The sequence below is a fragment of the Labrus bergylta genome, chromosome 3 (genome assembly GCF_963930695.1).
Source record: "Labrus bergylta chromosome 3, fLabBer1.1, whole genome shotgun sequence".
Taxonomy (NCBI): Eukaryota; Metazoa; Chordata; class Actinopteri; order Labriformes; family Labridae; genus Labrus; species Labrus bergylta.
The window spans coordinates 30,303,286-30,315,545 of NC_089197.1; the positions used below are offsets into that span (position 1 = coordinate 30,303,286).

The 12,260-nt window shown below is 40.2% G+C and overlaps 1 protein-coding gene across 4 annotated transcripts in view; it reads right to left on the minus strand.

The window, feature by feature from the left end:
- Nucleotides 1–4,741: 4,741 nt before the first annotated feature.
- kiaa1549lb (KIAA1549-like b) overlaps nt 4,742–12,260 on the minus strand; it is a 71,561-nt gene continuing 64,042 nt past the window's right edge. For all 4 annotated transcript variants that reach the window (XM_065953125.1, XM_065953127.1, XM_065953126.1 and 1 more), the window contains 5 exons: nt 9,944–10,321; nt 9,768–9,862; nt 9,324–9,472; nt 8,989–9,140; nt 4,742–7,671 (listed from right to left, as the gene is read on the minus strand). In XM_065953125.1, the coding sequence (XP_065809197.1) occupies nt 7,408–7,671; nt 8,989–9,140; nt 9,324–9,472; nt 9,768–9,862; nt 9,944–10,321 (1,038 nt within the window). In that variant the 3' untranslated portion in view covers nt 4,742–7,407. The remainder of the gene's footprint in view (nt 7,672–8,988; nt 9,141–9,323; nt 9,473–9,767; nt 9,863–9,943; nt 10,322–12,260) is intronic.

The window sequence follows — 12,260 nt, forward strand, 5'->3', positions numbered from 1 at the left end:
CAGAATTGGACACAGACGGTCCAGGGATGGCTTTAAATGTTTTATGATTGCATCTGGAGAGAGATGTGCATTTGTGAAACAATGGGCATTTTATAACAGTGTGAACACAAAATATTATTTTCTCTTCAGCACAGTACAGAAACCTCAGTATAGTATTTCATGTGAGCCCAAACGTTGTCCTTACAATCAGACCTACATGCACAACTATCTATTCAGTGAGGACTTCCAGTACAAAATGCATTCATGCACTTAGACATCAATACTCTAAAGGCAAGAGCTTAAAACTATTAATTGCAACAGGAGATGGAAAATAAACATTTTAAACGACGAGGGTGAAAGCTAACTAAGTACACAAAGATGTCAATAAATATAAAAGTAGGTTTTGTGCCCCAAACAACATTGCCTACTTCCTAAAAGAGGAAGTGTTTTTCTTACACTGGTTATTTTTCTTAAAATGAATAATCTTTACCTAATGAAAGTACAGTGGAAATAACTGATGTTAACTTGAGCTATTGATTAGGAATTAGGAAACACTGACATTACTATCCTCCATCCATAACAAGCTAGCTTAACTACAACAGATAAATCATTGATCTGTGCAGCACATTACCTCTGTGTCTTTTTCATATTTTTCCTCCTCTTCTTCTTTTTCATCCCTGGGCTCCCGAGGGCTTTGGGTTTTTTTTACATTACAGTTGTTTATAAAGGTGATAGTAATCAGTACGGTCAGTGTCACTCACTTCTCTTCAGTCACCTGCCCTCCTCCCCCACAATGAGCAAGTAACGAGCAGTGGTGTTGTGATACGCCGGGTCAAGCAGGAGGCAAGAAAAATGAGCCTTTTTAAAACGTATTTTCATTCTATTTCTTCTTCTGATCTTCAACTTTTCTCCCTCACTCATTTGGGGCGCCAGCGGTGCCACCTATGGAAGGATGGTGCCCCTAGCATTTGCCTATACTGCCTATGGGCCTGTCCTGGACAAAACCATGCAGAGCAAAGATTCAGAGAATAATCCTGACACACAGACGGATGAGATTCTTAATTTCCCCGTGTTACATTGAGCCGCTTCTTTTTGTTAAAATTAGTACAGAGTTCTCAAAATCATATTAAAATTTTACCTTCAGAATCCTCATATTTCTGTGTGAGGAGATAGTGGTATGTTTTCTCGTCAGCACTGGATAGTTTTCTAAAAAAGAAGAACCCACATCTTAATGTAGCCTTTCAAGCAGTTCATCAATTCTTGGTGTTGGAAAAGAATCAAATAAAGAAATTGAATTCAAGTACCTGAAATCAATGCAGAACCTTATGCTTCCATCCTTCTTTGGTACGAGCATCACTGGGTTACACCACTCGATAATCCCCAGTGACAGCATCAGGTCAACCTCCCTCCTCAGTGAGGCCCACAGGCCCTCAGGGATCCTGTAACTTAATCTTCTCACAGAAGCACCTTCTCTATCAACAATATCATGTTCAACAATATTTGTTCTGCCAGGATTCTCCTGGAAAACTTCTGAATTACAGATCGATCTCACCTGAAGCCTTTGGCCGTCTGAGCAGTTACTGAGTTCATGGTCTACCAGGTCACTATCCACTTCTTCATCCAGCACACTTCTTATTAGCATCACTACTGTTTTTCTTTCTGGTCGCTGCACCCACTCTTTTAAGAGATTTTTGTGTAGTACCCTACTGGAGCGCGAGTGCCCTGGTGTTGATACCTGGTATGTTGTTGGCCCAAGTTTCTTAGGATTTGGAACTGTCCTTGTCATTTAGCCAACAGTTTGTTGTCATCACTAAGGAGGAGCATATGTCCTGCGTCTAAGGATCTCTGCCTGGCTGACTTGTCGTACCAGGACTTCTGTTGCTGCTGGGCGTCTGCCATGAGCGATTGGGCCAGCTCACCCATTTTCTCCAGCCGCTATCTCAGCTGGATGACATAGGATACAACGTTAACAGATCCCACACTCCCCTTGCCCCCCTCCCAGATCTCTCTCAACAGAGCCAACAGCCCCCGAACTTCATGTCCATACAAAAGTTCAAAAGGAGTGAAACCAGAGTACTTCTTTATATACAAAGAGGAGGTAGGGCAGCCATTGATCCCAGTCTGTACCAGTGTCGTTTACAAACTTCCGGAGCATCTCTTTCAGGATCTGGTTAAAGCGCTCTGTTAACCCATCCATTTGAGGATAATATGGTGTGGTCCTGAGGCTCTTGATACCCAGCGTTGTGGTTTAACTCAGAGTACTTGAGCATTGGCTCAACAGATGGTCAATTTTATGACTTGCAGAGACGTGATGTCTGTGGTTTCGGTCACAGTTCATGACTTTTGAGGTCAATTCGTAGATAGCAGAGTGTTCTGTTTCCATCTTGGTTGTTTACTTAAAGCGTTATAAAAGTTTATAATATCCATTATATTTTGAGCATGTGTGTAATTCAGTCCTATCTGTGTGGGAACCATGTCTCTCAATTACACAGGGGGATTAAAAGACTATGCAAAAGTTCTAAAAAAGTAAATAAAACATTTGGGTGTAACATTGTATTGTCATGTTAATATTGACATGCATTACCTCAGTGGCAATGAAGATTTTGACCAGTGTGTCCACCTGGTACAAGCTGCTCCCATTCTCCTCCCTTGACACAATGTCGAGACAGACATTGTTGGTATCCTCGTTGGTGAGAAGCTCGACGTCGCTCCACATTGCCATCTCATGGAGCTAGATACATGGAAATAAATGTCAATCTCAATGTTTGTAATGTAGTTAGCACAAGTGTCTAGGAAGGTGGTAGAAAGGCAACTCAGCAAATGACGTTTTTCCAAGGGGTGAGTATTTATTTACAGTGATTAAACCAACATGTGTAACTTAACAAAACAACAAATTTTATGATTTGCAGAGACGTGATGTCTGTGGTTTCGGTCACAGTTCATGACTTTTGAGGTCAATTCATAGATAGCAGATCCTACGAAGATCGTTCACTTCTTACCTGGGTATATCACCACAGTAACTTATGCTGCACACCTAACCTGCTATGGAGCAGGTTATGTTCGAGATAGGAGATCAACCTGTGGAAATCTCCGCACACTGACCAATCAGATCTTTTGATCATGGATCTCCCGCAGCTGATCGAGAGAGGGGAGGAGGGGGAGAGACCCTTCATGTGTCCAGTTTGTCCTGTTGTGAATACAACCTAACAGCCGCGTAGGACCACCATACTATGAGAACTATAAGAAAAGTCATACAAGAACTAAATAAACATTTGATTATTTGATTGTGTTTGATGAACTGAACTGAACTACTCTACTGAACTATTTAGGTATTAGGGAAGACACTTCAACACAAACAATGACTAATGGCTGCGATAACAGCTTCTGCTAGTAGATGCCGACATTGAGCGAGCAGGTTTTGAAATGTTTCAAAACATTTCAAAACAATGATTCAAATGTATCACACGTTTCAAAGCCTCAAATTTGCCATCCCTACAAATCCACAAAATCTCAAATCAACAAAGACAAAGCCAGGAAAGCAAACACAAGGAAAAGGAGACTAGAGACTAACGCATACACAGTAAAGGTCCCATATTATGCTTTTTCTGGTTTTATATGCTCTTTCGCGTGTTTTCCAAGTGTCCTGTGCATGTTTAGGCACACCTATGTGCAAAAATTCAAAGTCCGCGGAAACACGGCTTCTCCTACGTCCTCCTGTTAGCTGTAGCATTAGCTGCATGTAACGCTCGGTTCTAGCCCCCCTCGATAAAAATTTGTCAGTGTGACGTCTTGTCAGTGTGATATCACTGATCTAAGCCCATTGGCTCGTTGTGGCAAGCCCAGCAGCTCATGTTGCACGCCCGTTAACTTCTGTAGCACGCCCAAGATATGTCGTAGCCTGCGGCAGCACAGTAGTGCTAAGGTGCTAATGTTTATGCTTCCCTCAGACGGAGCCAGTGGCTGCATTCCCAATATGGTAAAAGAGGCGGGACATTTCCGAGAACCATGCTGAGCAACTGACCAATTACGGACAGAGCCGACAGGCCGACCAATCAGATCAGACTTGGAACACATGGGGACTCTGAACGTGGGCACTTCAGAGCCTTAGAGAGAGAGTCAGAAGCGAGCCGGTGCATGGAGCGGCAGTACATGAAAACAGACAGTTTTTTCGAAGTTTAGCTATTGTGAACATACTTTAGTAGGTACATAGATTAAATATACGAACCCCAAAAAGGGCATAATATGGGCTCTTTAAGGAGACAATGACAATCCAGCAGAGGGCTGGTGGAAACACAGGGGTATACAGATCAGGCTAATTGCAAATGAGAAACAGGTGAGTTGGGACAAAAGGCGGGAAACAGTAAATGGCAATGGCAAGAAGTAAGATTAGATATGATACGGAAGCAAAGGATTACAAAATAAAACAGGAATTATACCTTCACACATAAAAACAAAATGGTAGACTAACAGAATATCACAGCCCTCTTGTAAATCTTCCCTTGGACAAACAGCCTTTTTATGTTTAGAGAATTAATTGGGATATGGGCCATCGGTAAAACTGGCAAAAGTAGAAGACAAATTGGAGACATGGATTGATGAATGATTGTTCTAATAAAATCTTTTATTTGATAATAATCATGTAGGCTAACATTTCTTTCATTCTTTATCTGTCTCAAGGTCTGCTTGTCAGTTCAGTCTCTGAGGAACATCAAATATAACAAGACCAAGCAGATGAAATGTAAATGACAAAATCAGTCAGGAAGACAAGAAGACATATATTTTAATAGAGTTTGCTCATTTCATACTTCATTTATAGAATAAATACTTCATCTTTCTCATCTTATCACCCACATAAAACACCTTTATTCAATATCGCTTAGTTTTCCAGCATGAGTATGTGGAAAGCTGTTCATTTCTGGTATACACAAAAAAAAAATGGTTTTACTGCTTAGTACAGTTCTTAAGACATTAAGTGCTTGCTGCATTATGGGTAAAAGGAATCTCGGAAAAAGTTTAAGACGTACAGTATTTCCATATACCTACTTACACATCAACAAGCATGACTGTAAACGAACGTTTGTTAGAAGAGAGAGAGGCTTCCAAAGTCATGGTCAAAAAAGGCATGATTCATCCTCAACTGCTGTGAGAGCAACACTGTCGTATGAGAAAGACATTTCACCCATGGTTGTCTGTCTTGTGTCAAATCTGGCATTTTTCTAATAACAGCATCAAAAAACATTCCAGGTGGTTAGCATGAACATAGCAAAAGTAGGCAGTCTTAAGCATCAGAATTTTGATGTAAAGATTCTGCAACACCGTTGCTTCAGTTCTACATTGAATGAAGAATCCAAAACGTAAGATTTCTTATTTCTCCAACGTGTTACAAAATAAAGAAGTAATCTAGCACAAATAGGTCTCCTTTGTTATAGCTATGAAAATGTTTGGTTATAAGTGTAAGGTATTTTTCGGTATTCTGGTTTGTATTTTATTCATTCTTATCTTTCATTTTTGTGTTCGGTCTGTGTTTCACAAACTTGTTTTACATGCTGATAACCATGAGGTCTTTATGGTAGAAGCAGATCTGTTGTGAAAACTGAGTGATTCCAAGACACAAGGATGAATCAGATTGATATATTCAACCATGAAAATTCTTCCAAACACTTGGAAGTGCACACTTGATCTGAGACTATACGCTCAGGCAGACACTCACAATGTTACAAAAACGCATTAATGTTTGTGCACGACCTCTGATTAGACCAATACTTAACATCAATTTAGCATCTATTCATCAAATGCACCAATTAGGAGAGGAGAAAAGTGAGAATTGTTAAGTCTAAGCTTTAAACAAACTGGCCCAGCTAACAGCAGAAAAGGAAATTCAACAAATATATTTGGCAGTCATTATTTCTCTTAGTCCAGGTCAAGAAGCAAAAAAAGTTCTCATAATGTTGTACTTGTCTTTTGTAGGTTCAAAGTTTTATAAAGTTGGAAAAACTAAGGAATCACTCACATTTCATTATGTTATTCCATCTATCAATGGTGAGTGAAAATTCAGAGGCCAATGTACCATTATTTAAAGTGATAGCAACATATTAATCAACTCCGAAGCTACCATTCAGGGTCAGCTAATGTTAGCATCCAATCACTTCCTTTCTAACATTCCCGTTAGATCTAGAAGATCGTAAGACTTATTTGAAAAAAAGTTGTAAATTCCTTGCTAACAGTGGTTGTGAATGCTAATTAAGCTGTTATAACTATTTTTCCTGTTACCTGATCAATCAGCCAATATGTCTGAAGTCTCTCAGGTTTTTAATATCCAATAACTTGTTAGGTTCTGATCATTTTGAAAGCAATGACATTACAACAATTTCAGGTTCCCTACAATAACATACCAAGAAAACCTATAAGCCAGCTGTACAATATTATATAGGTTATGAGGTTCCCACGCTCAAAGTGGCATCAGAGGAAAATTGCTGCATAGTGAATATTGAGTATTTTTGCTGATAAAAGCATGGGGTTGGTTTGTCAATTGAATCATTGCAGCATCTCATCACAACTTCAGTACAAAACTGCAACTCCGAAATGTCCCCCCGACAGTTAATACCAATTAGCAGTTTTCTATTTGGGCTTATTGAAAGTTTCATTTTCTAGAATTAAAGAAAAAAAAGTTAAGCAAAAGATTCTGTCCACACTTAATGTTGCATGGATACATGATCCCATCTATTTCAGATTAATAAACGCAAACATATCCATCTTAATATGAAAACAAAATAAATAGCGCTTCAGTAGGGGTTGATAAATTTATATTTTATCAAGACCCTTTGTTAATTGAAGGGAACAGTTTAAATCCCTTATTATCATCAGAGAACCAAGTACTGTACTTGTTGTTTGTTAGCGTAATGGTGTAAATATTAGTCAAATGAACTGAAAGATTTAAAAAAGGAAATGTGGTAAACTGATACGGCATGAATAGAATAAATAACCGATGTTGCCATTCTTTTTGAAGCAAATGGTCTATTCAGGATTTAAGACACATGATGTACTTATACTGTACATGCTCATATACACTGTGGCTTATACCAAACCATCTGACAGAAAGTATGTGGTCCTCTCAGTACAGACAATAATGCTACTTGTTCTCTCCTTGCATTATCCATCCCAACTCCTATTGACATATCTACAAGGAGGGGAAGAATGCAGTTACATGGGACATTGTTGATGAATACTTTTTCTAGAAAAATGTTTTTTTTTCCCTCTCAAATAAGGATCTTCAAATGAAAAATGGCATATGAAAAGAAATCAATCTGTGGTTAATCTGTGGGTAAAGATCAGTCTGTTTTACAGTACAAACATCAAAAATCAGTCCGAAGGAGCACCACCTTTGTGTGCCTCTGTTGAAGACCATCTCCTGCACACAAGGGAGCAGAATTAAAACTCAAACATGTCGTTCTGCTTCTTAGCCAGCTTGGCCACCTCCTGCCGGATAGCCTGCACCAGTGCAGAGGTGGAGAGGCTGCTCAGGGGCATGCTGTCCATGTCCTTCACCACCTGCTTCAGGCTTTGCTTCGATGCTGTGCTTGGGGCAGCGGGTGGTGGCTCCAGTGCTGGGTTAAACTCCAGGGGCAACCTGTTGGGGCTCCCCTGTGGGTATCGAGGATGAGGAAAAGCCTCTACATACCCAGGCAGGGGCAACTGGAAAAAAGGGGGTACAGGAAATCAGAAATAAACATTACTACCCAAAAAAAAGGAAGGCTGCAATTTTTTTGGATTAAAAGAATACATTACGTGGGGATAAGCTTTTATGTTGTTGTGCAAACTTTTTCACTTGCAGATTATTTTGAGATATTAACAAATGATAAGTGAAATGACAGGGAAGGTAATGAGTATGGAGAGCTACTGTCAAAGTATATGATACTAAAATGAGTTCAGTTCAAACTGTGTTTGAACTCTAAAATGTACTACCTTTGAATTCTGGTACAAAAATCTTTGTAGGCGTCATATTTACACGATATAATGAAAAACAAAAAAGGAAAATAGGTGTTCTTTTAGTAAATGTGCTCAACTACCCTGGTGTTTTGTTGTGTCCACTCAACAGCAGCCATAAATTCGGATCAGCAAATGGTTTCTATATGACACTGGTTCTGCAAAAAGACACTGCGTGAAGACAACTGGTTGAAACAGGCAAACAGACAGGCAAAAAGAGAACATCCCAAACAGACAAGGTGAGTACTGTGTGAAGGAGGAGAAGGAGGGCTGCATGGGTAACAACAGATGTGACAAGACAAATGGAACCCATCTTGTTTTATTGAAAAAGAGGAGAAAGTAGGTGGATGCTTAATGAGGCATGTTCAAGGGTAGATAAGGACACTTGCATGAAAATACTCTTAGAATCAATGTCAGTCAGTGACACAGTTAGATGCTCTGCAGAAAACACAGCTTTAACACAGAGTAATGATAATAACATTACAGGTATATTCAAACACTTATCTTCCTATTGAATGTATCATTCATTTTCCATTTTATTCCAATTTAACTTTTTTTTTTCTCAACTTTCCAGCCGTAGACAGCCCAGCGATAGAGAGAGAAACTTCCTGAAAACATGTTTTACAATTGGGGTAAAAGTAATAACGCTCCATAAGATTTTACATTATTTTTTCAGTTACCAAAAATGTACTTTATGATCCAGAAACTCGCATTTTTAGTCTCTGCAATTTAATGACTGTCTGAGTGAGTTTGACCTCACAACTATTAATAGTGGAGAGATGTAAAATATCTTCTTTTCTAACTTGTTTGTTCACTAGATAAAGGCTTTATTTCAACAATACACTGTATTTAATATCCAAAAAGATTTGTTTTTTATTTCTCAAAATGAAAGAGCTAACTTATCATACAAAAGCAGTTGGGGCGCAGGAACAAATTCCATAAAAGAGGGAGTGGCCTAGTTTAATACCTCTGCTCATGTTTTAAGTAAATGGGTGTCTGAGAAGTAAGCTAAGTGAACGTCCTTACAGAGTCAGCCCACTGTGGCGGTACATCCTCAGGCTCTGGTGGATAGGACATCCAGGAGGGACTGTGGTAGGAGGTGGGTGGGGTAGAGACAAAGTATTCTGAGTAGCCGGGCCTGCTGGCTGGGATGGCGTAGACGGCTGTTATTGGGTTTCCTAAAGAGAACAGAAGAGAGGAGAGGCAGACATTTGATGATGAAAATAATCCAGGTGATGATTAGATTAAATGATCTATATTTAGATTTTATGTTTGAGAATTAAAAATATATGTTAGGATACCAGCAAAGCAAATGACTGGTTACTTTTGAACTGCAAAGACATGATCTCATCATTTGTTACCTGAGTAGTTAGACACAGGCTGCTCTGCAGTAATAGATGGAAGTGCTGCTCTGGTCGTTGGCCCGTATGGGTTGTTGTCATGTTGACTCTGCATTTCAGCAACAGATGTCTCTGAGCTCCTTCCCTTAGGCCCCAAGTCAGAAGCGGAACTGTTGGATACAGATTGGTTAGAAATAAAAATAATGTAACTGATATACCTGGTCAGGACCGCTAGATGGCAGTGACAGTACGTGGGAAAGTGAGCACCTTATTAACATTCCTCCCATCTCTCAATGCACTAGTTCAATATTCAAATTTATACATTTCCTCAAATCACCCTGGCCACAGCACATTATCTAGTGAATACCTAGTCCCTGAATATGAATGTGGATAAATGTGGAATATCTGATGGGCTTTGGGATTCTCCAGACAGTGGGTGTATGTCTGTGACTTATCGAGCCTTACCGCCTTAAGGAGGTCCCAGGAGGAGGACCAGTGCGAGGAGGTAAAGGTGGAGGAGAACCCATGGCCATCTCAGGAAGCTGGGTGAAGTGAAAGGCCTACAACAGATAGAGAAAACATGTAAGGTTATATAAGTTCTATCACATTGTTTTACAGGGGACCGATACATTCAATTTTACCGGTTTAGGAAGGCTGCACTGATACACGTCCGAGCCATATGATGGCACCCACTGGAGGCCTCCTCGTCCACCAGTCATTGTACCAGGGGCGCTGGTCACCACTTCTGTGTAGGGGAGGGGAGGTGGTCCAGGGCTGTAGTGGTCCGGAGGTTGGTGATGATGGTGATGGGACTGTCGTCCGGACGTGGACTGCCCACCTGAAGCAAGGCTGAATGCCTCCTCCAGCAGCAGGTGCATCTGCTGCCTCACTTCATCAATAGACGGCTGTGAGCTCAGAGTGGAGGTCTCCGAGTGGCCTTTCAAGCCCCGGCCGTACATATAACCGCGAGGACCCATCAAACGGTCTACATTCGTCTCCTCAATCAACTCAGGCTCAGTCTAAAACAGAGACAATAGAAAAACACTGATATGAACTGAAATCTAGACCTACAGCTGTAGCACGTATCTTCAAACTTTGACCTGGAAATACACATGGAAACAGTGTTAAAGAATCAAACATAGATACATTGAAATAGTAGAAGCTATTTCACAACAGTATGTGCAATATATCTGGTTGATAATGTGTGAACCACAGTAATATTAAGAATATAAATGGACACTGTAAACTCTTTTATATGTATTGTTTTGTTTTTGGGCAGCTTGGCAGTCTTAAGAATGTGATTGCACACATAAAGAAGACTGAGTTGTCCAATATGTGTATTCAGTCCAAGCTGATATTCTTGTGTGTTTCCAGTTTAGCAAAATTGTAGGAACAATGTATAAAAGTACTGAGAGAGTACTTTTCAAGCTTAAAGTTCAAGGAGTTTGAAGTGCGATACCTAACAAATAGCGATATGAGGAAATCAGTCTGTTGGCTGCTAGTATGTTAGAAGACACTTTATGTTTCATGCCAAAGTGAATTATTAAAGATCTCTGAGATATGCAGCCATGCAGAGCTGAAGTGGTTGTGTTACTGTATTTCTGGAAATGGCTTCAAAGATATATTTTTTACCCATGCATTCCCAGAAGTCCCTTTTTTTGGTGACTGGTTGTTCAGTGATAAGCTAGCAACAGAGCATATGTCCTAAATACTTTGATAGACAAGGCCTGAGACTGAGGAGGAAGGTGGTGGATGGATTTTTGAATATTTGATTTTTAAAGCTTATTAATAGCTGCTTGTCTAATTGAAATGCGGTCATTATATTAAACTAGAGCAAACGTTTTAGTCAAGAGCACAAATGTCACTGTAGTTGTACTGAGGGTTTGTGTGGCTGAATCTGTCGGCACCCCAGGAGGCACGTTCTGATTTACACCTGGATTCAAATATTAGAAAATGAAGTCTATCCTATTGAAAAAGCAGGATATCAACAGAGATACCCCAAGGAAGCTGGAAAGTTACAAGTTCAATAATGTCACCTGTCATTCTCTCAGTGGGTTGTTGACTACATGCCAGCTGAGATTGAAGAGGCTGTTTAATGTTTTTTTCTGAGTTTTGGAGACATGTCAGCAGGAAGGCTCTGAACCAGCAGTGTTACTGCTTGGTCCCAGTAGGTTCAGCAGTAGAAGCAGCCAGTTTGTTTGAATAAGAGCTACGCTACACTCTTCTATACTCCAAACAATGGTGGGACAATGGTGGGAAATACTCAAATATTGTCTTTTCTAATCTACATTATAGTATACTTAATCATCTTGTATGACCATTGTTACATCATACTACAGTTCTAATAACTTTCCTGCGGCCTCACTCCATCTTTCCATCATCTTTTTCACATTTTTAAAAGTCCCTTCATCTTTTCATACCCTCTGCACTCTCCCCAAGACTCTGTTTCAATCTATCCAGTCGTTGTATTCAGTGATGAATGAACACGAGTTGAGCCTACCCTACTTCCTATGCGAATTGAAGGTAGCCACAGGAGACAATGGAGACCTGGTGTTGTGCACCTCATAAATCAGCCAGAAGAAGAAAATCGGTCTCTTTTCGGGTTCATACCACTGAACTAATCCAGTGAAGCAGCTGTATAATTCATAACCTACTGTTGATCTGAGTCTCAACAGAAGAACAGGCCCTCCTTTGGGACGTTATAGACAAAGAAATTAGGGTGTTCACCTTGCAGATGTAATCCCTGCAAGGAAAAGTCTTGGCTGGAAGTTGTTTTATGCTAACCGCTAGCTTCACCGGAATCACGGAGATCATGCATCTATTCCCCGAGACATATTCTTTTAGACGTTAAAAGTCGACGATTGCCAATGGGTTCCCAAATTAGGTTGACAAGCAGAGGGTGGCGAAACAGGTGTTCTATCAAAAAGTGCTACCCAACGAGATGTGCTACCACCATGC